This window comes from Emydura macquarii, unplaced genomic scaffold (genome assembly GCF_026122565.2).
Source record: "Emydura macquarii macquarii isolate MOO-44397 ecotype Brisbane River unplaced genomic scaffold, CSIRO-AGI_Emac_v2 contig_1119, whole genome shotgun sequence".
Taxonomy (NCBI): Eukaryota; Metazoa; Chordata; order Testudines; family Chelidae; genus Emydura; species Emydura macquarii.
This window is the reverse complement of record NW_027131256.1, coordinates 3,981,357-4,005,833: the sequence shown is the minus strand read 5'-3', so window position 1 is coordinate 4,005,833 and position 24,477 is coordinate 3,981,357. Positions and strand designations below refer to the sequence as shown.

Here is a 24,477-nt window from a genome sequence, read left to right as displayed (position 1 = left end):
CTAGTCCAACCCCCTGCTCAAAGCAGGACTAACCCCTGCTATATCATCCCAACCAGGGCTTTGTCAAGCCGCAGCTTAAAAACCTCTAAGGATGGAGATTCCACCACCTCCCTAGGTAACCCATTCCAGTGCTTCACCACCCTCCTAGTAAAAAACTTTTTCCTAATGTCCAACCTAGACCTCCCGCCCTGCAACTTGAGACCGTTGCTCCTTGTTCTGTCATCTGCCACCACCGAGAACAGCCTAGCCCCATCCTCCCTAGAACCCCCTTTCAGGTAGTTAAAGGCCGCTATCAAATCCCCCCTCACTCTTCTCTTTTGCAGACTAAACAAGCCCAGTTCCCTCAGCCTCTCCTCATAAGTCCTGTGCTCCAGCCCCTAATCATTTTGGTTGCCCTCCGCTGGACTCTCTCCAACTTGTCCACATCCTTTTTGTATTGGGGGGCCCAAAACTGGACACAATATTCTAAATGCGGCCTCACCAATGCCGAATAGAGGGGAATAATCACTTCCCGTGACCTGCTAGCAATGCCCCTCCTAATGCAGCCCAATATGCCATTGGCCTTCTTGACAACCAGGGCACACTGCTGACTCATATCCAGCTTTTTATCCACCGTTACCCCCAGGTCCTTTTCTGCAGAGCTGCTGCCCAGCTCGTCGGTCCCCAGTCTATAGCTGTGCATGGGATTCTTTCTTCCTAAGTGGAGGACTCTGCACTTTTCTTTGTTGAACCTCATTAGATTTCTTTTGGCCCAATCCTCCAGTTTGTTTAGGTCACTCTGTATCCTATCCCTACCTTGCAGGGTATCTACCACTCCCCCCAGCTTAGTGTCATCCGCAAACTTGCTGAGGGTGCAATCTACCCCATCCTCCAGATCATTAATAATATCTCCTCATATCACCCCCACCCTAAACTTATCAAGCTCAGTCTTGAAAACAGTTAGGTTTTCTGTTCCCACTGCTCCCTTTGGGACATTGTTCTAGAACTTCATTCCTCTGATGGTTAAAAACTTTCGTCTCATTTCAAGCCTAAACTTGTTAATGGCCAGTTTATATCCATTTGTTCTTGGGCCAACATCAGCTTTTAACTTAAATAACTCCTCTCCTTCCTCGGTGTTTTTTCCTCTGATGTATTTAGAGAGAGCAATTGTATCTCCCCTTAGCTTCTTTTGGTTAAACTAAACAAGCCAAGCTCTTTGAGTTTCCTCTCATAATGTAGGTTTGCCATTCCTCTGATCATCCTAGCAGTCCTTCTCTGCACCTGTTCCAGTTTGAGTTCATCTTTCTTAAACATGGGGGACCAGAACTGCACACAGTATTCCAGATGAGGTCTCACCAGCACCTTGTATAACAGTACTAACACATCCTTATCTCTACTGGAAATACCTCGTCTGATGCATCCGAGGACCACATTAGCTTTTTTTCACGGCCACATCACATTGGCGGCTCATAGTCATCCTGTGATCAACCAATACACCCAGGTTTTTCTCCTCCTTTGTCACTTCCAACTGACGCGTCCCCAGCTTATAGCAGAAATTCTTGTTATTAGTCCCTAAATTCATGACCTTGCACTTTCCACTATTAAATTTCATCCTATTTCTATTACTCCAGCTTACAAAGTCATCCAGATCTTCCTGTATAATATCCCGATTCTTCTCTGTATTGGCAATACCTCCCAACTTTGTGTCATCTGCAAACTTTATTATCACATTCCCACTTTTTGTGCCAAGTTCAGTAATAAAAAGGTTAAATAAGATTGGTCCCAAGACCAATCTCTCTGCATATATTCAATACTAGTTTTTCCTGCAGGGAAGCTGTAGAAGCATCTTATGCTCGCATGGATTGTGCCCTTACCTCATCAGGTATAGGGGTAGGCACTAATTGGTAGCACACAATGATGCACCCATAATTCCACTTAGTGTATGTCTACATTGCAATAATATACCCACAGCAGGCATGTGTCAGCTGACTGGCTGGCGGGGTTATAAAACTGCAGTGTAGACATTTGGGCTTGAGCTAGAGCCCCGGTTCTGGGACCACGCAAGGGGGGAGGTCCTAGACCCTGGCCTCCAGCCCGAGCCTGAAGATCTACACAGCAATTTTATAGCCCCACAGCCTGAGCCAGAGTCAACTGACATAGGACAGCCATGGATGTTTTCATGACCTTTTCATGTCTTCATGTCTTCCATATCTTCTCCTGTTTTCATGTCTTCATGACCTTTCTGCTATGGCAAGAAATAGCCTTGGTGGCTTTCTGATAGGCTTGTTTGGTCCTTTGCATGTAGAACACCAAGACACCACTGCTATTGAGGGAATGACATCTCCTCTGTTCAGCAGAGTCCTGCGTTTCAGGTAAGTGTATAGTTTGGTTAATGTGGAATTTCAGAAATAACCTTGGGGAGGATTTTAGGATGGAAGTGAAGGGAGACCTTTCTTGTGAAAAACAGCATATGGTGGGTCTGTCATGAGGGCTCCTATCTCACTCGCCTTTGTGGCTCATGTAATAGCAACTAAAAATGAAACTTTCATGGACAGTGGGACATGGAGCATATTGCCAAGTGTTCAGATGGTCATCTGGTGAGTTTTGACAAAACAAGATTGAAGTCCCATTGAGAAGTAGCTTTGACCATTGGCAGAAAAGTCCTAACTAGATTTATTTCATGAATCTCTCTGTTGGGTGAGTGAAAATGGAACATCCATCTACTGGAGAAAGAAAGGCACTGATCAGTCTGTGAGCTAATGGAGAGACTTTATCTTATCTCCTGGGTTTTAAAAAAAAAAAACTAATCTAAAATGACTAGGATATCTGCAGAGCTTGGCGAAGGTTGATTATACTAAGTCCAAGTAGAAAAATATCTCCACTTAGCTAGAAAGCAGGTCCTAGCTGAATCTTTCCTACTTTGAAGAAGAATAGTTTGGACAGGTGCCAAGCAAGAATGTTGTAGTTCTGATGCTCATCCAAATCCAGGCAGTGAGATGAGTGGGTCTGGACTGGGGTGTCTGATTCTTTCCCCTTCCTGAGAAAGGAGATCTGGGAAGGGGTAGATCATGGTGAGAGGCCAAACGGACATTCTCTGAAGCTCCAAAAATGAAAACCTTTGGCCAATAGGGCCCAAAGAGAATGATTCTGGCTCTGTTGTGATGGATCTCTCTCAATACTTGTGGGTAGCAGGGGAACAGGAGGAAAGGCAAATCTGAGTTCATCTGTCCATACCAACAGGAGACCATTGTCTTGGAAGCCATGACCCAGAGCTTTTCTGGGGCAATACAAGGGAAGTTTCCTGTTCCTTTGAGATGCAAAGAGATCCCATTGATGCATGCCCCAATGAGTGAGTATCTCACTCGGGACCAATCTGTGAATCTCTCACTTGTGGTCTTCAGAGAAGTGTCTGTTCGAGTTTTCTGTTAAAGAGTTTTGAGCACCTGATAGGTATGTGGCTTGGATGTTGATGTAGTTTCTGATGCACCAGTCCCAAAACCAGTGATTGCTTCTAGGCGAAAGGGAAGGGCTCTTGCTTTGCCCTGTTTATGTAAAAGATAGTGGTGATGTTGTCTGACATTACTTGGATATGAAGTGAATGCATAAGCAGGAGAAAAGCCTTGCATGCCAGGCGGCCTTCCCTCAGTTCCAGCAGATTGATGTGCATTCTGGCCTTCCGTGGGGGTACCTTGTACCATGTGGTCATTCAGGTGAACACTCCAACCCAGATGGAATGCATCTGTTATGACGGTAGCACTGGACACAGGAGTGTTGAAGGGGATGCTTACTCCAGCTCATTCTGGATTCAACCACCAGGTACGAAAGGCAATGACCCTGGTGGCATCACTCAGGGTGGTGTTGATGTGATCCTTGCCTGGTGAGTAAACCAACTGAAGCCAGGCCCATAGCCATTGTAGATGTAGTCTGGCAAACAGTGTCACAAGTGTCTATGAGGCACATTCCGACCACAGTCATTGGTCTGCAAGTAATCTGTGCTATTGGACTGCTCATTCATTGAAATCTTTCTGTGGGAAGGAAAGCTCTTGCTGAAATGTCCAGTGTCACTTGATAAGTTTATTGCCTGTGTAGGTGTTATCTCCACCCTCTGACTTTTGTGGGGATTCAAAAAGGCCAAAAGGAGGGATCAACCAGATAGAGGGACCCCATGGCACCGGATAGCAGCTGTTGCTGGGGAAGTCATATCTGGGAGGATGGCGTCCAGATCTCCCTTTGTCTGTTTATCAGGGCTCAGCTCTCTATGAGGAGATGAAAGATCGGCTGAGGTGTCCCACTTGTCTGAGAACTGCTCTCTCTCTGCACAGGTGGGGCTGATGGTATTGAAGGGTGGATGCTCCTGTCCGGGAAGTTGGAGAGGAAATGGTTCTTGTGCCATTGAAGCAGTTTCATCCTCCAGTGTGGCGATGTCCCTCAGGAGGAACGGGATTGAGAGAAGACTGAGGGTAAGAGAGGAAGAGATCCTCCCGCGTAGTGTAAGTGTTCATACATCCCAGTGTTCAGGGCATTCCAATGGTCGGGACTGACATCCCAGGAATTTGGAGAAGGGGTTTCCTTAATTGAAGCTGACAAGCGTTGCCTGTTCTTGGTGGAAACAAGTGACAGATGCTGCATTTTGCAGCAGTATGCATCATGCCCAAACACTGACGACAGTGTTGGTGATTGGTGCTCATAGAGAAATAGCGAGGGCAGGAGAGAGAGTTCTTGAACCCTAGGACTCTGGACATAGTCCCAACCACCGAGTGTTAGTCCCTGGTAAGGGGAAAGAATGAACTATAACTAATTATACTATAAAACTCTATAACTATACTAATACAAAACTATACAACTATTTACAATATTTATTTACAGGCTATCAAAGAGAAAAGCTGGAGAAATCTGTGGACACAGGGATCTCGATTCAGGCCGTGTGATGGTAAGAAGGAACTGGAGAGGTGTCAGCCCACACTACCTCTCATGCCCTTGGTCTGGCACACATGTGAACCAAGAGACACAGTTAGAATTTCCAGACAGGCACATGGCATGCATGCACTCCCATGTGTGCAATACACACAGGAACCAGCACTCAAAGAACTTGAAGGGTTTGAGAAGTCATAAGAACCATCACAGATCAGTTTATACTCATCTATCACAATATCCGTCTTTTCCAATTAACAAATAGATTAATCTAACATTACCAGTCCTTTCAATTGTAACAGGTTAGCACAAACTTATTTTCAGCACTGAAAATCATTGCTTGATGAAGTGTGGAGGGAAACATCTCATTAGTGTGGCATCTGGGATTCAATGCTTTACCTTGGGACTGCTCAGAGAAGTCTCCTTCGCATCCTTCCAAAGCAAGTTCTGTTCTAGCACAACCATAGAAGATATCCTCCAGAGTCTTTCTTTATAGATAGACTCTATCAATCAGTCTCCCTCACAACCTTAGTACTCTCTAGGAAAGACCGAATTACTCTGTGAGACTCCTTGGTTTTAGATAGGCACAACAGAAGTCTGTGATATTACCACACAGATCAATCTTCCCCTGCCAGTGGCTGTAGATGTCCAATCTGGAATGCTCCCAATCCCCTGCCAGCACAGTGAGGGAAAAACTGGACCAGAGACTTGAAGGCTCTGGCTACACTACATGTACAACTGTGTTTGTGTAACCAGTACATGATATCCTCATCCAACCTAGTTACAGAACACAAAGTCAAGTTGTGCCCACAGAGCAGCTTTTTTCACAATACTATCATGTGTTTGAACATTCACCCCACCATGCTTCCTGACTGTATCAGTTCATTCTGGGAAAATCTGGGCAGCTCTCCCATAATACCTCTGCAGGGGATAGAGAGCCCAGAGGACAAGCATACAGAGCACAACCAGGAGCATGTGGACACAATATACCCTGAGTTGCGCTATGACAGAGTTGGGAGGAAGGTGCAGCCGCCAAATTGCATACACAGTTAAGGGACTGCATTGCAAAGAGGGAAAAAAAACTCTTGGAAAATGGTTGTAAGACAACGACAACCACATGCCAGCTAAACTACTGGTAAGGACAAAACCCTGTTAGTTGCCATGGTTAGTAAGTATTGGCCATGTGCCCGTAGTAATAAGCCATGTTTACAGCTGACACAGATGCTATATGCTTAAAAATTCTGGCAAAAGTTGTAGTGTAGGCAGAGCCTAACTTCTTATCATCCACATAACACACAGCTCCATTACTAAGTTTCTTAAGTACCTTTATCCATGTTGGCAACAATTACTATTTTAAAGACTCGAATAAGTAATTGTCTAGTTTTTTATTTAAATTATATAATCAGGTTTGTTGGACGATTTACTGAGGCATCTAACTGTAATAAGGATCCGCACTAAAATAGTAATTATTTATACAGTATCATAAATTTGCATGGTGCATTACAAAACTGAAGCAGAGTCATAGGCCAGAGGAACTTACAACATAAAATAAGGACAAGAAGTGACAAACACAGGGAGGAAAAACTGAGGGAGACGATGATGATGAAGGTGATGACAATGTAACCATGTGGTCATTTACAGGATTCATGAAGATGTAGGACTTTTTAAAATATGTTATTTTTAGATTTGTAGTCCATCAACCTCTTTGAACTCACGCACTTTGAGAAAATTGTTTTTTTTAAGAGACTGTAGAGATTTTTAAGAGACCGTTTATATTGCTGTTGCTGATCCCTACAGTCAAAAAAGACCTATCTTGCACCCAAACTTAGGTTCTGATATGTCAATCATGATAAGTCAGTCATGATGACATTAAATAGCCAATAAGTAGACTACAACCTAGATACTGAAAAACAGGCAAACTAGAACATGTTAGTTATGTTGTTCTGCATTGTAACTAACCATTGAAGTGGGTGCACTGTACTGAGACTGTACTATTGCTCTTGTGCCACCATAGTGTCATTGTACATTTGTGTCTGCTCTTTAGGCACAGATTCACATGCAGAGCTGGGGGTTTGAGAAGCACATCTGGAACAGGAGAAATTCTAATGGTTGCTGTATTATATCGTATTACTATAGCAGCACTTGGGAGTATCACTATCATTCAAGAGCAGCTGATGCCTCATGGATAACCTTGAAAAAAAAATTCTACTTCTGAAACATACTTCTGGTTATATATTATTAAATGCAATAATATAGGTTAATATAATGTTAAACTGGAACAGTTAAAGTCAGAAAGTACAAAAATTAAGATTCTGATAGTGTTCACTTGGTTTTATTGCCCATCTTATATGCTTACAGGATCTATTCTATACTAGCAAAAAACAGGATTATGCTACACATTCAATTAAAAAAACAGAAAAACATGTACATACGTATAATGTGGCCTAGTTAATGCTGTTTTTGAAAGTGCTGGAATATTTCCTAACTTTTCTTTTATTTAAAGTGTGCAATGTTAATGACACTAATGACTTTTTAAAAAGATATGATTTAATTTTTTCCTCTTCCATTTAACAAAATGTATCTGTGCTTTTATGCTAGTATGTAAATAGTTGCAGTTGGCTTTGAAGGTCACTTCTCACTGAAGCCAACCAAGGAGGGGAGAATGAGTTCCCACTTTTGCCACTGCTGTTTGTCTAGCAAGAGTTTTTGGAGCTGTGGAGCAGTGTATCTATTTACTTTGTAAAGACTCTTCGCACTTGTTTAAAAAAAATGAAAGCCCAAAACGTGTAGTTGGTTATGTCACACACAGGTGGATCACTTCATTTGGAAGAAAAGTAGCAAGAAAATGTGCAGCCTTTAGAAACCAACGACTTGTCTACACTAGCACTTAGGACGATGAAACTTAAATTTTACCAGCATAAGTGAGCTTGTGTGGACAGCTCTCCTGCCAACATAGCTACCGCCGCTCATTTAGATGGTTTTATGATGTAGGCAGGAGAGCTCTCTCCCATTGACATAATGTGATTACACAAGTGCTCAGCTGAGCAGCTATAAGTTTTAAGTGTAGACAAGCCCTAAGTGCTTGTATTTCCAATGGGTTAATCACAGCACTCAGCATAAGTCAGGGGTGCTGCCTGTGACTGTCTAGACTAGGAAAAAGTTTTGTTTTTAAATTACATTAGTTAACAAGTTTTAATTAGTAAGTTTATAAACAACACTAAGCACTTGATGTATGACAGGGCTTTATACCTTTAAAATATGCTAATTGGTTATGGGCAATCCTAGACTCTTCGCAGGCTTGACTATGACCTACTAACATTTTAAAAGGTGTTAAGCCTTGCCTACACTAGGTACTAAGAAATATGTAAAAACGTATCAAAACATAATCACTAGCATATTTTTAAAAGCACCTCCTTTTCCTAGTGTAGACAAGGCACATAAGTAACGCAAACCACTCCATCACTTAGAACAGACATAGTAAGTCCCCAGACCAGGAAGCTTGAGATCTGAATTCCAATTCCTCTAATACCAGCCCAGAGACAGGGTCTCTGTGTATTCTGTGATTTGGATACCAAAACCACCAACATTGTTAGCTATTTCACTGATGTTCATTTGAGCAGAAAGCTCCTGCCTCCTATGCCTCCGCAGGTACCAGAAGCCCCAAGTCTTCACTATCTGGCTTACGGAAGTGCCAGTTTCCTTAACAGCGTCTATGATGCTCTTATGTGTTATCTACACACAAAAAAATCTTTGGCATTTTGAAAACTTAAAGTGTGGGGACAGCATAAAATAAGCTGAATATCAAAACAAACAAATAGGGTTATTACATGGAGTATATTATTCATTTTTATTTGATTTAAATTGTTCATATTTTTAATATCCTGTAAAGTACACTAAATCTTTGTCCACAGTTTTTCCAAGAGACTGTAAAGCCAACACCCAACTCCATTTTCATTCTTATTAAAAATACTTAACAAAATTCAACCAAACACATTAGCAAGAAAACAGCTTCAGTGAAATTGTTTGGACAGCTGGGGGAAAAAAACCTGAAGTTTGATTTTTAGCCGAACACAAACAACCTTCCAACCCACAGTGAAATCTAGAAGCTAGAAAATCACATGGTGATAACTTCAGGAAGATAAACAGATGTGCATTTCTTTCAAGAACCATCCCTGATCACCTACAACCAGATCCTCCCTTCATGGGTCACAGAGGCACTGGGCAGTTATAAATTTATTTATAAATCTATTTTGTCCACAATAAAAGCGATCAAAAATTGAACAGTCAGTACAGAGAGTGCAATACACAAAGATATACATACCTATACTGGAGGTATAATCGGTGGCTCCAAAGATCAACTCTGGTGCCCTGTAGTACCGAGAGCAGATGTAAGAGACATTAGGCTCTCCACGAACCAGCTGCTTTGCACTAGATAGAAGCAAAAGAGATCTCCTTCAGTGATCGAAGATTTTACCACACTTTAGGACAAGCAAACTTAGTTTTAAATTATTTCTCTCTCTCTCTCATTTCTAAACTACTTCTGTGCTGATGCATGTGACAAACTCAATTGTTTACTGTTAAACCAACTCAAACCAACAGCCAGTTACCTCAGGATATCACACCGGCCATGCCAAAGGACATCTTGAGCACAATCCAACAGACCAATAGGTTCAGATTCCTGGATAACACTGCACTTACTTTGCTGGATGCAAAGGTTTATTTACAGAAGATAGAGGCTTGACAGAGTATGGTTCAGTCATTCACTCAAACCCAAACATCACTTCTCTTCATTATCACATCAGCACTTGTTTGGTCCTATACAGCTTAGGAAGGCATGGTAGGTTATTTTCATTTTTTACAGTGGGAGGAAGAGGAGAAAGAGCAGGCTGCTTGAGGCTGCAGGCATTTGACAATGGACTCTGCCCTCACTTAACATTAAAGCTTTGTCTACATTGCACAGTGCCTGACTGGGCCCTAAACTACTGCAGAATTGCCTCTGCTGAATCAGCAATCACCTCAGGTAATATCACCCGTTTAACAACATAAAGGAACTCAAGAAGTTTCATTTGTAACATAAGCCAATGAACAAATCTACTGCCTACTATACTCCCACAGTTTCCGCTGATATAGATGGAAAACATTATATGGGCTGAGCAGTAGATGTAATGTGTGAATCACAGTAGCTTTTAGAAGACTATCTACACTAAAGAATAATCATGGTTCTGTAACCAACTTGTGCCACACAGCTGAAATTATTATAACACAAATGAGTTGTGACCACAGCGTCATTTTGCACAACATAACCATATATAAAATCAAGGGGCAATGGGACAAACTCAGATCCAAATAAAGATTCCCCCACATGGCAGGGCACCGAGTTACTACTACCATTGCGGTTGCTCTAAACGCACACCAACATAATTCAGACTAATCATTTAGATTTGATTACAAAATCAAAATAAAAGGGTTTTGCAAAATTCAGTAAGTAGAAACGTAAACTTCCAAAGCCATGTTTTCAATGTATTCTGAAACATTTTGTTTTTGACTGGATATTTGACCACTGCTGTGCTGGATGTACATTTAGGGATTTAGCTCCTCTTCCCTGCTGTCCCATCTTCTGTCAGACATTTTCTTCTCCCTTCCCAACTCATCCTCTAGTTCTCTCTCTAATTCCCCTTCTGTGGTCTCCTTGCCAGAATGAGTCCCTATGTGTATTTTTGAGAGAGGATCCACTCCAGGTTTCCCATTTTAGCCCCAATCTAACTTATTTTTTAAAAAGAACAAAGATCGTCTACTGAATGTTCCTGACTACTTTGCTTTTAAACAACAACAAAATGGGTTAATTTGGTGTGGGGCACGTTCAGGGGGTGAGAGGGAATGAACACTGGCAGACTCAAGAGACATTTGGTATCTGTCAAATTCAAAAAATAGCATTTTCCCTGTTTTGCCTTAAGGACATTGATTCCTTCTCCTCTGGTGTTAAGCTTCATATATTGTAATATTTTAGAAAGAGACTTTCATGTCTCAAACATGTGAGTTATACTTGAACATGCATTTTGGACTGGAACGTCATCATTCAAAAAAACAGTGCAGTTTAAGGAGTCGGTAATCTGGATGCTGTCCATACACTGAGAAAGCAATTCAAATCAAATGCTCAGTTACACTGACACACAAAAAACCCAGCATATTTTTTCTCTCTCTCATTTAATCTGATCTGGAACTCCTACTTTTTCTATGGAGCATCCTATGTAACTAAATAATGTCAGTTAAATTTTGCCTGTAAAACAAAGTCAAAATAGCAATATTTAATTGGCTGTTATTTGAAGGTTTACAGTCTGACATTCTTATTTTAACAGTCTTCTTCATGAGAAGATTCCTGAACCACCATGCATGAATATACCAAGCATCACCTGAGGTTCCAGTTTACAATGGTCAAGCTAGTTTAGCAACAACTGCTCTGGTGTCATCTCATACACACATACCCGCCAAGTTACTTTAGTCTACTATAGTTAAAGAACATTTTGGGTAAGGATTCTCAAAAGAAAGAAATGGATTTCTTACTTCTTAGGCTACGGCTACACTGATGGCGGCAAAGTTGCTGCCCTCGGATTGATTGCTCTGGATCGATTGAGCGGTCAATGAAGACCCACTCAGTCGATCCAGAAATCGATGTACTAAGACCACCTTAACAAGTGGCGTACCTCTGCGTCGACGGGAACTGTACTCCCGTCGGCACAGTGCAGTGAAGACGGCATGCAGAAAAGGAGCAGAGAAGTCGACGGGAATTACGCAAGTTTTTTGCGTAGCTTGCATAACTCCCGTCGACTGCCACCGAATCTCGGAGGTAAGTGTAGACAGAGTCTTAGATTTTCAGAACTTCTATACCAGTGATATTGCCCATGGGAAGAGAGTTAGAGCTTTAACTGTCTAGGGACAATTCTGCCCTATAGATATCAGAAAAAGAATGTGCCATTAGACAAAAGACTTGTAAATCCCAGTATCTAAGATCCTCAGTTATAAGTCTATTATCTCCTGCTAACTAAGACCTTTGGTATTTGAAATACTACACTAATTGGTATAAACATGGATTCAGAATATACATATCCAAGAAGTACTGGATTAGCATTGTATTTTTCTATTCAGGTTATTATATCACATCCATCACCCAATAAACAAACCTGGATAGCTGTTCTTCCCTAGACACTATATTTTTCCTACACATCTGCATACATTTATTTTTACATACCTTTACAATTTCTGGGTTTGAAGGAACCCTATCAAGATATGGTTCTATAGACTATAAAAAGACACTGTGTTGAACTGGATAGCACTTCGGACAAATTAATTGTAGTTATGTTTTGGTATACAAAGGCCTTGCCTACACTAGAAAAATTTTGCTGGCATAGCTACATTGGCAAGCCCTTCTAGTGTAGGCACAGCTTATGCTAGCATAAAAGTGCTTCTGTCAGTATAGCTTACACCAGTTCCGTAAAAGACGTAAGATATACTGGGAAAAGCACTTTTATACTGGTTTAAGTGTGTCTACATCATAGCCTATACTGACATACTATGTCAGTAATGAAAAAATCACACCTCTCAGTAATTTTGCTATGCCAGTGTAAGTGTTAAGTGTAGACCAGGCCAAAGAGACAGACTTACCTTCCAAAGTCACAGAGTTTTAGGACAGCTGTATCAGGGTCCAGCAAGAGATTCTGAGGTTTTATATCCCGATGGCAGATTCCAAAGGAATGGATATAAGCTAAACTCCGGAACAGCTGATACATGTACAACTGGAACACAAACAGACAAGGTATAATGTACAACTTCCTAGTCACAAAATGAGGGTTGGGGTGAAGAGTGTTAGAGAGATTAGCATACTAAAAACATGTATAAAAAACCAGAGTGATTTCTACAATTCACCAGTAAAAAAAGCTAGTCAGACATAATTTAAAGCAATGTTGGCAAGATGGGAAAGGCCTAAAAGTTGACCAACACTTTTCTTTGATTCCACGCCACTTTAACATTTTTTAAAGTCAGTGTAATTTGTTATGCAAGTATTCCTTGACCCTTCAAAAACAAATGTTTTATTCCTACAGAAAATTCAATGACGGCAGTCCAGCATTCACAAGCAACCCTACAAGGAATGATGGCTGACAGAGAGATAAAACACAGCAGATAAAAGTACTTCCATGTCAGGTTTCTAAAGTTCTGCCTATATTTGGTGAAGAGGCATTGTGACAAATTCCTGAGTGGAACCCTTGAGCTTGCGGCATCCACACACAACAGCCACAACAAGCAACTTTCAAGTATTGGTTGGCCTACCTGGTTGCACTGCCTGGGATGGTCTTCTGACCAAATTTAGAGGAACGAATAAAATCTAGATGTTTTGAAACTGTCCCAAAGTCCTTGCTCCCAGCAATGACGCCAAACAGTATGAAAATGAAGGTTGGTTACTTATAACTGAAGTAATTCAAGACAGACGCTGCATAATCACATACGTAAGATGCACTAGCTCAGATGTTGAACCTTCCTAGCAGTGCCCTTTGGAGTGCTCCGCCCCTGAATGGTCCTGAGCATTCTAAGGGTTAGGCTATAAAAGGGGGCAAAACTCTGACCATCTCAATTTCTTTCCACCACCTCCTCAGGCCCAGGTTATAATTAAGAGTCCAAAGAAGAAGGGAAGGTGAGTTGGAAGTGTGAATATGCAGAGTCCCACCTCAAGGAACTTTGGTTAAAGTAACTTTCATTTCTCCTTTGAGGGCCTCTGCATACTCCTTTATGAAGGGAATTCTCTGAGAAGGCTGTAACAGTGGCTTTTTTTTTCTGGTTTATCATGAAAGAGGAGGTTACTTATCTGTAACTAAATGTGAGATCCTTATTTGTATTCCAAATGCGGGTGTGCACATGCGCCATGTGCCGGAGCCAGATATTTTTCAGCAGCAGTGTCCGCTGACCCGCACGGTCAATTTACGTCACCACATGCTCCATGTGAGGTTATAAGAGGTCATGCAGGGTGACACGCCCTCAGTCCCCCTTATTGCTGCATAGAGAGTCCACAGCAGAGGGGAAGGTAGCCGGGTATTAGAATACAAATTGGACCACACGTCTTAGACAACCTCCAGTTACTGGTAAGTAACCTTCTCTGCTTTTTTGAGTGATGGCCCCTAGATGTAGTCCACCAAATGCAAGTGAGTATGGAGCAGTGATCAACTCAGAGGTGGGTGGGGCCAGGACAGGATGGGTAAGGCCTGCTGCAGGACGACACATCCTACAGTCGCAATTTGCAGTCGCCTACTGGTCGATAGTGTAGTGCACTGTGAAGGTGTGGATGGAGCACCATGGAGATACCAGGGAGATATTTGTGGTGAGGGTGGCAGTGGGATGAGTGACAAATGGGGAGCCTCGGAGCACTTTGGTAGGATTGGTTCACAAGGTAAGGGAGGAGCTTACCCAGCTGGGGATGGTCAGGGATTAGTCCAGGTGGGCTATATGGGGCCTGCAGACCAAGAGGAGCCACAGCTATAAACAGCTCATATGGAAGCATAGGTGCAGACTGCCATGTGGCCAAGGAGGCAGAGACGACAGTGCACAGTCACGTGCAGGTTGCAGCATAGGAGGATTGTATGGGTGACAAAGGATTGTAAGGACTGTAAGAGGTCCATTGGGAGTAAGGCTTGTGCCGAACCAAGTCCAAGTACGCACCGATGAAGTGGATTGCCTGTGTCAGGAGAAGCATAGATTTTTCCTTGTTGACACAGACATCTCAGTGAGGCGAGATGTGAGTGGAGGACTGTGACTGTTGTCGCCGCCTCAGCAAGGGACGGAGCCATCAACAGCCAATCATCCAAGTAGGAAAACACAAAGTGTCCGCACCGGCAGAGGTGGGCTGCTACTACCGCAAAGACCTCGATGAAGACCCTGGGGCTGTGGTGATGCCGAATGGAATGACCCTGATTTGATAGTAGTTGTCGCCTACATGGAAGAATTTGCAGTGGGCGGTGAATGTCAATATGGAAGTACGCATCTTCCATGTCGAGGGCAAAGCGGGCCCCCTGGGGAAGGGAGGAAATGATGGATGCAAGCATCACCATACGGAACTTGGTCTTTCTGATGAAGGCATTGAGTAAGCAGAGATTGCAAACAGGGCGACGCCCCCGGTCCTTCTTCAGGATGAGAAAGTATGGGGAATAAAAGCCCCTGCTGTTGAAGAGGTCGAGCATGGGTTTGATAGCACCCTTCCTGAGGAGGGTGTCCATTTTGTGTTGAAGAAGGGTGTCATGGGCGGGACTCCCCCGAAGAGAGCCGGGGCGGGGGATGAGATGGGAAGGTGAGGAATTATATTGAGTAGCCATATCGCATGACCTCCAATACCCATTGATCTGTGGTGATCTTACCCCCAATGGTGGGCGAATAGGGCAAGATGACCCCTGAAGGTGGCATCGGGGGGTCACAGTTAGTGACGTGGGGTGTTCGTAGCTCTCAACCATTGTATCAAAATTGGGCCTTCTGCTGATGGTAAGGCATGGAGGTGGAGGTGGTGGTAGCCAATGGCTGTGGGAGCTGGGATCAGGGGTGCCGGTGGGTCAGCTCCTGGTATCTGGTGTAGGTGGGTTGGTACAGTGGGTAAGGCCGTGGCCAGAACTATGGCTTAGATTGCTGATGGCAGGGGTGTAGTTCGCCAGAGACCAAAGGGGCACCCATGAGTTCTTCAATGAATTCAGTGCCTCATCTGTTTTCATGGAGAACAGCTTGTCCTCATCAAAGCGGAGGTCCTGGATAGTGGATTGGACCTCCCTGAGAAAACCAGATGAGTGGAGCCATGCATTAAGTCTCACTGCCATTCTTGTGGCCATGGAGCAGGAAGACATGTCAACCGCATCCTACTGTGGCCTGGAGGTGGACCTTGGCCACCAGGTGGCCCTTGTCCAGCTGGGCCTGGAAATGCTGCACTTCGCCTGCAGGATGTCCTCCAAGAAGTCTGCCAGCTTAGTATAGTTGTTAAATGCACATTTCGCCAGCAGAGCTTGATAATTAGAAATGCAGAATTGAAGGGCTGCAGAGGAATAGAGTTTGTGGCTGCCTTATCCCAGGAGTCCACACTACGCCTGGAGACTGAGACTTCCTATGAATACAAAGAAGCCTCCAAAAGTGGTGGAGCCATTAATGTGGGCGGTACTGTGACCGGTGGGTCACAGCTGAAAAGGAGTGGCTCATCTGCTGGTGTAGGTGGCCGAGAGAAGTAGCGAGGGCAGATATAGTAGTTTGACGTGGGAGGCGAGACCAGCAGACCCATCTGGCCCTATGTCAAGGGAACATCCTGTTGTCCGCCGAACCGAGGAGGGGTACGCAGACTGGAGACCAGAGAATCCTGTTGTGATGGAGGAGAGTGCACCGGCAGACTATTGTGGCCCCTGGTCATCGCAGGAGCTGGCAGGTCACTTCTGCTTCACCTTGGCCCCTGCCTTAGGGGTGGCTCTGCAGAGTCATCATGTGACATCTCATTCGGGGAAGGAATGCGATGAGTGGCAGAAGCCCATGACAAGGACCTGCTGTGGTGCTCATGAGAGCATTTGCGGCTCTCCTTATGTGCTTTTCCCCTCTTGGCAGTATTGATGGATCTGGGAGTGAAGCCAATGGTGGAGCACTCACCACCGGTGAAGGGCAATGAACATTGGCACCAATAGTCCAGGGTCAGACTCCACACAAGGCTAGAGTGCCTCTGCCATGAGGAACTGGCAGAGGTGTAGAAGTCGAGCATCACAGGTCCTGGACTGGAAGGACTTGCATATATCACAGAGGGTGAAAAGGTGTATCTCACTCAGGCAGTAAAGACAATGTGTGTGCTCATCACTCACAGAGAGTGTGCGAGGGCACGAGGCAAAGTTCTTGAACCTGGGACACGGGGCATAATCCCCTGAAGGAGTCAGGGGAGGCTCCATGTGGGTCTATTATATACACTAACTAACTAACGTATTTACAGAAGTAAAAAGAAAGCAGAACTATCTACAACGGATCATCATTCTCAGAGGATACGAGCACGGAGAGAGGATTCCAACTCCCACCATACGGTAGAAGAGAACTGAGGGCACATAGCCTCAAATGGTGTCTTACAGCCTCGCATGGAGCACGTGGCCACATAAGAGGGCCATGCGGGTCAACGGACACTGCTGCTGAAAAATTTCTGGTTCTGGCACATGGCATGCATGAGCACCCACATTTGGAATATATATATATAGGGACCACCATTTGAAGAAAAACCTAGACTTCTGAGGAGAATACACATGCAAAGGATAGCAATGACTGGATGATCCTTTAATGGGGCTTATTAACCAATCACCCAGACACAGGAATACATGGATTCCTCTTTTCTTAGGTGAGCTGCCACTGCCAATAGACATTTAATGAACACCCTGAGACAGGAGAAAATTCAAAGGGAAGGTCCTTGGATTGAAGATAGTCCTCACTCCACTGTGAACCAAGGGCACTTCTAATATACATGACTTATGGCAATATGAGAGTAGGCATCTTTCAAATCAAGGGCTAAAAACCAATCTTTTGGAGAAAGGGAGGGTATGATAGAAGTAGGGGTTAACATATGGAAATGAAACTTCCTGCGGAATGTATTGAGTTTCCTGAGGTCTAGAATCGGTCAAAGGCCTCCATCTTTCTTGGGATTATGAAATACCTTGAGTAAAATTCCCTGCACCTTGAATCTCCCTGGTACCTCATCTACAGCTCCTATTTTGAGTAGAGCCAGAACCTCTATTTTTAACAGGTTCTTGTGAAAGAGGTTCCTGAACAGGAACAGAAGGGTGGGTTGGAAGAGGCCAGGTATTCAAATTGAATTGAATACCCACTGCAGATGAGTTCTAAAATCCACCTGTCCATAGTGAGTCGTACAATAGTGAAAATATTGTACAATATTGAAAATATTGAAGGGGGAAATTGAGCTTCGATCAAGATTGGATTGCAGTCCTTATGAAATGGTTAATTTCCTCTGCTGGTAATATCTCCTCTGTACTGGAAAAAAAGGAAGGTGGCAATGAAGGAAGCTGTCTTTGGTACCTAAATACGGATAGTCCTGGTCTTTTCTTAGCTTGCCGATCAATCTCAAAAGGTGTTGCTGTATACTTTGTTTTCTTCATCTTCTCCAGAAAGTCATCAGTCTTGGTACTAAATAGACCTTCTCCTTCAAAAGGAAGGTCTTCTACATCAGCTTTAGTTTCTCAGAGTAGTCCAGAAAATTTGAGCCAGACATATCATTGAAGAAGAACTGCAGATACTACGGTTCTAGTTGTCTAATTTGAGGAATCAAAAGATGCTTGCAATGCATGCTTTGCTACTACCTGCTGTCTCTCTGTAATAATAGCATCAGCAAGTTTCTTTTGCTCATCTGGAACAGCCTTTTAGTAAAGATTGGCATTTTCTTCCAGAGATCGTATTGGTAATACACCATAACAACTTAGTAGTTCACAACCCTTATGCTCTACATGAAAGAGAAAACTCATCTTCCCAGTTCATCCATCATCATCATCTTATGTTTATCCAAAGGAGTAAAGTAAACTGAATCACTCTTAGATCTTGAAACAGCTGTTTCCACTACTAAGGAATCTGGCACTGGCAGACTATAAAATAAAAAAAATCCCTCCTGGGGTAAATGATATAAACTAACCTAATTCTTGAAATGCTACGTTCTCCTTCAATGGAGATGTGGCAGCAGAGACATCTATGTTCTCTTCAGAATGTAAATCTTCAAACTCCTGAAGGGCAATCTGTTTCTCCACCTCAGACAAAGAATCATGCATTAGAGCAGAAGACTGGTCTCCTTTCTTATGCGATATCAATGGATCCGGTATCTTCAGTTCTGTAGGGCATGATTTCAATGGTGCTGATGACTGAAGATGTCCACTATACCTTAGCGCTGGAGATCCAGTTAGTAAGATGGAGTTGACCAATAAGGCCATATCTGTGCCAAGGGGGCGTTCTCTAATCAGGCCAGTAGTCCATATTTGGGTCCAATTCATAATATGGTCCCACCACAAGAGTTCCCTAAGAAAGGCTGAGAGCCCCAAGCATTTTCTCTTTAATGGTGGATAGAATAAAGAAGGCACCTGCCACTCTGATCTGTCATCAGACCTCAGATACAATCAAGGAGTCAAGAAGAGATAGTAGTGGAACCAATATAGGAAAGAATCTTACTAGGGGAACCAAATGCTGTTTTAGGGAGGTTGAAAAGGAGGAGACATTTGTTGTTTCTCTACCCTTCCATTCTCTACTCCAGTCAAATCCTTCTCTTCAGTAGTTCTTCGCTCCCTAAATTTGATTGAGGAAGCAGCATTGGAGCCGAGTGATGGATTTGTGCCAGTACTGTAATAGAGGTTGGGTAAGGGAATCTGAGCAGATACACGGATCTGATACTATCTTTTGCTGCCTCTTTTTGTCTTGAGTGAATCTTTGGATCCTTTGATTTTCCTACTGGATCAAAGTTTCTGGCAACCAGAGTTACAGCTGGATCTGGTTTCACAGCTGGGTGTTTCTTAGCTCTACTCCCAGAGTCTTTATGCAATGGTCCTCTACTTGGCTCCAGTGTAGTAAGATTCAAAGAGCTTTTCATTTGTGGATTGCCTCTCCTAACAGAGGCTGTTTCCACTGATGGCGCTCCCTAGATTTCTCATCTGTAGGTTTATGACATTGACTCTTGTCCTTTGATGTGTCCACTGTCAACACTGGTGTATGTCACCTGAAGGAGTGTTACATACAGTCCATTCTGTCATCTTCTTTGTTCTCAGAGTAATGTTGTAGATGGAACACCTGGAGGGGTGAATGGCCTTCACTGAGGCAGGCAAGGCACAGTGTAAGAGCATCCAATGCTAGAAAGACTGAAGAGCAAAAGGCACTTTGTTTAAAATCCCCCCCCCCCGGATCTGCCATCAGGTCTTAGGACAGACCCAAAGCTTCTGAATATTACGCCATCTAATATTGAAAAGCTACTTACTAAACTAAAAAAATTCTATACTAGATAACTAAAACCAGTAACTATATCTAAAACTAGAATATAGTAACTAACTGGGCATTAGCTAAAAGAAAGATCCAGACTGAGGGCTGCGTAGGTCCTAATTCATCACAGTTGGATAGAGTTGAAAGGAAGTGAGAGAGAAAAGAGCACCACATCCCCCTTTACAGCCTCACCCGTAGAATGGGAAAAGAAGGGTAAGAGGAGCTCATGAGCACTCAAATAGACACTGCTAGCAAGATCCCACCATTTGAGCTGTGCATGGCTGGTGCATCATATGGGCATAAGTAGGGGCCACTGGAAGGAGAAAAGGTATTTCAGGAGTCCCAGAATGCACTGGTGCAATTGTGACTGTAGGATGTACTGTGTGAGGAAGTGCCAAAATGGTTCTGCTTAAAAACATACTGCTGAGAAAGAGCATTGGGCCACTGCAAAAAACAAGGAAGGAAAAACCCATCATTTCATGCAAAGAATGTTCCTCCTTCAATGGTCTCCTTGCTTTGCGTAGGCACACCCACAGGGGCTGTTACAAATACTGAGGACTGCACACACAAAGTCTGCAGAAATATGTTACCAAAATCTTGTTACACAGTCCTGTATGTGTCTTCATTTTATTACTCAGAGCTGATCACAAAGGTATCATGGTGTTTACAAACCAAAGCTTGCACTTCTTTAACCAACCACCTCTGACTCCATAGTTTTATTCAATGATGCCACAATTGCTAGTGTGGGGATGAATCACATCCACTAGACTGAGGCCACTCTACCTAAATAAGGCACGAACAAGAAAAACAACTGTAAGGGACAACATTTTTCTTTACACGTGTGTATCCTGGTGATCAGCAGCATTGGAAAAATAAAGAGCAGGAGAGTGTAACAGAGTGTTAGCAAAATATTCTTGTTGGTTAAAATTTGCATGACTGGAAGTGTGGTATTTTGAAGTTGAACTAAAATCTCATCATTATTGGGGGGGTTTGAGGGGGAGGAGACAAAATGGTGCAGGTAAAGGGTTTATTAAGGTTCAGATTGAATTTCACAATACAAATCCCCACCCAAAATTGATGCCTTTTGATTTCTACTCTCTAGCTTCCTGTGCCAATCCCAGTCCTGAGATTTGGTCCCTTATATCTAGAGTGTGAAGTTTCACAGGCCATCCCTCTTTGGTTTTACCTCCTCAACAATTCCCTGCTGTGTCCCACTTCCAGCGTTTCTTGTATGCTGTCTTTCCACCAATCACTTGAGCTGTGTCCTCCCACATCCCTCACTTTGAGCTACTAGAACAGCTTGGGTGGAGGGAGGTGAGCAGAGTCACTACTGCTTGGAGTGACTTCACATGGAGTGGGAACAACTAACCATGCTAAATGGAGGTATCCACTCTCCCCCGTACTCAGACTCTACCCAATCACATGGTAGCTACAAACATGGGAATGGGGAATTGCTCTGAACTGTTCACCTTCCTGAGAGCTCCACCTGGCAGGTTACCGGCCAAAGCAAGTATGGGCAGCTGCAAAGCACGATCCTTCTGCCTACAGCCCTATTCCTGCGCTGCAGTTAACTCCTCCATGGTATCGACAATCACAAAGCCATTGTGATATGGGCTGATAAGGACAGCTAGGTTATTCTTACTCTCTGGCCTTCGATTTCATTAAAATCAAGCCAGGACATTTTTGGTTCAGGAAATCATTTCTGGAACTCTTGGAGCACATCCTCCAAAGTCTACCTTTAGCAACCTTCAGTTGTGTCTAAGGTCTTATAATTAGGTGAGTACAGTTAGTTATAAGGTCGTATTTGTCTCAATTTTAGAACCAGCTATTCTTTGCGGCTCTCCCGCCACCACCATTTCTGTCAACTGCCTGAATCCTGTCTGGGCCCCAGTTCAGTTTAGTTGTTATTTTACAGCACCCCAGATGCACCATTAAGAGATGTTACTTCTAAAATGCAATAAATACGAAAAAATTCAAATGTGTTGTCTGAATTTTCTTTTATAAACTAAAGAGTATGTTGTAAGTTTTCTACAAAAAGTTTCAGAGTGCTTTTTATTACCAAGGAGTCAAAAACTGCTATATGCAGAATTTAGCATGGAATACAACTGGATGCAATTTGTATTTTTTTCGTCACTTTACATAGTTACTTTCTTGTCTTCCATATTACATAGGTGTTAGAAGCTGTATGTTGTACTTTATATATGAATAATTTTAATATATACCTCCACTTCCAGAATTTATACTATTGACAACTCCAAAGAGGCTTCTTTAACAATTTATTTGACTTATTGGGCAATAAACCTCTGACACTACCCTACCTTGCTAAGTTTTTGCCTCAAAAAACTTTTTTTTTTTAAATAAAATCAACAGATAGATGTAGTTTGGCTTTCTTCTTGCATTTTAGATGTCTTTGAGATAAATTAATGTCCTTCCTTACATCAAAACAATATGATCTAAATAGTAGGACGAAAAGAAAAGCCTGCTGTGTCAGGGGGGGAAAAAAAAAAAGAGTATAAAAACATCCCCTAGACAGTGCCCATTGCTCTCAAAATTCTCATATCCCCAGCAGGAGAATGTACAAAGGCCTTGATGCCACATCAATTCTCATATGTGGTTACAGTGAGTGGGTGAGTGAGAATGTGTAAGAAAGCCATGAGCATCTAAATCAGTAAGAACCTTTAAGCAAGATATGATCTTATTGTCACTGCAAACACCTGAAAATGGGTAACAGCATAAGACACAAATAACTGAGCAAATTCTGGAGAGCATGCAGTCAGACTGTAACCTACTACTTCAACAACAGCCCAGATACATTGATTTGTCTGTAAGACCATAAAAAAAAAATCGCTGCTGGATTCTACATTTTCACCAAAATGATAAGTCCTAAACAACTGCACAGAGTGTTGCTGAAACTTGCTACCTTAAATTTTTTATACACAAGTAGGTTGAAATAATCCTCTTGTAATCATTTCTTTTTATAGATTTCACTGTCTTGAAATAAACCTCACTGTTTAATCCATCCTGCAGTTCAGTGTGAGAATTTAAAGTTCAGTTGGGGAAAACTGATAACAATTAGAAAAGTTGTATTACAGCAAACTTCCTATTTCAATGTATAAATTAGGACAGAAGACCTGGGATGCTCATCAGTTAGGTTTTGGCTCCTGTCAAGCTAAACCCGCATTAGGAACTCAGGAGACAGCCTCTAATACTTTGCTTGTGTTCTGAGCAACAGGTAAGAGGAGCCACTAACAAAGCCACTTGAGTCTGATGCTTGACAGTAACAGAAATTTTATTTTATAAAATTAAGTTTGTGCAAATGGTTAAGATTACAATACAGGGGTCACCTACAGATCACTGTAAAAGTGACAGCTTTTTGTATAAACAGGGAATTCTTACAAGTACACAAGGAATACTACAAATTATGTCCTCAACCTGAGTGATAGCCATGTGACCGTACTAGCCCAACAAGCTCCGTGAAAGGGTGGCACAGCTACTGAGCTCCACTGGGGCAGTACAGTACCTCCAATGCAAGAGGCTATGCACAGTACACAAAAATTAGTCTTCACCTCTCCACTAGAGGCTCATAACTTCTCTTACTTGGCTCTTAATGGTCATCTTCCACTTCTCCCTATAGAAGGGTATTCTCACTCTCCCCCATACCTCTCCCAGTCCCTGGCCTTCATACTATGGTGCCCTCCCATTCACAGGAAGACACAGGCAAGTTGCTAGTTTGGTTAGTGTCCGTTTTTACAAGAATTGGTCAAAAACTAGGTTACATTTTCTTTAAATGTTTTAAGAAAAATCAGAAAGTGTTGAAGTTCTTTCCCCTCTCTTGATTTTTCCCAGTCTTTTATTCTAAAGCAACTACCATAACCATTCATCCTATTTTCCCTTGTGTGAAGATGCATGAGCTTCAAGAAGCTTAGAGATGCACAAGAGCAGCAACCCCCGTCCTTCGCTAGTGTTTCAGAGCAGAGAAGTGCAATCTTATTTTAAATAGGCAGGAGCTTTACTTTGGTCAGGTAACAGTATATTTCTGTGATGTCCCTCCTCATCTAATAAGCAGATCTATTGCTTATTTTACCTACCTTGACATAGATCATAGGGAGTGTCTGTTTGGCCCGACTATAATGTCTGGCAACTCTGTATACTGTTTCAGGAACATAATCCAGCACCAAGTTGAGGTACACCTCGTCTTTCTGGAAGAGAGAACAGAAGAAATAATTAGGAAGAGATTCAAAACAGGGAAATGCAACATTCAAGGCAGCTGAAAGCTTAAGAAATATGTCAACTTGCAAGGTTAAAAAGTTTTTAACTAAGGGTATGTGTACACCGGGAAAGTGCATTATGTTAGAAAATCGCTGACATTTTTAAAGCAAATGCAATGTTAAATGTGATTCGTCCATTACTGCTAAGTTACGTTTAACATCATGTTAGTTAAAACAGACTAGTTGACAGGTTTTCTAACATGAGCATTTTCCCAGTGCACATGAGGCCAAATGGGTCAATGACCACTCTGCCCATTCAAGTTTTCATAAAAGATGTTTGGGGGAATGATACCTTCTGTCTCACAATCTCACACACTTTTTA

The 24,477-nt window shown here is 42.7% G+C and overlaps 1 protein-coding gene across 2 annotated transcripts in view; it reads right to left on the bottom strand.

Annotated features, from left to right (window-relative positions):
• GSK3B (glycogen synthase kinase 3 beta) overlaps window positions 1-24,477 on the bottom strand; it is a 211,824-nt gene that overhangs the window by 66,873 nt on the left and 120,474 nt on the right. For both annotated transcript variants that reach the window (XM_067546004.1, XM_067546005.1), the window contains exons 4-6: window positions 23,976-24,086; window positions 12,550-12,680; window positions 9,212-9,318 (exon numbers count right to left, since the gene is read on the bottom strand). In XM_067546004.1, the coding sequence (XP_067402105.1) occupies window positions 9,212-9,318; window positions 12,550-12,680; window positions 23,976-24,086 (349 nt within the window). The remainder of the gene's footprint in view (window positions 1-9,211; window positions 9,319-12,549; window positions 12,681-23,975; window positions 24,087-24,477) is intronic.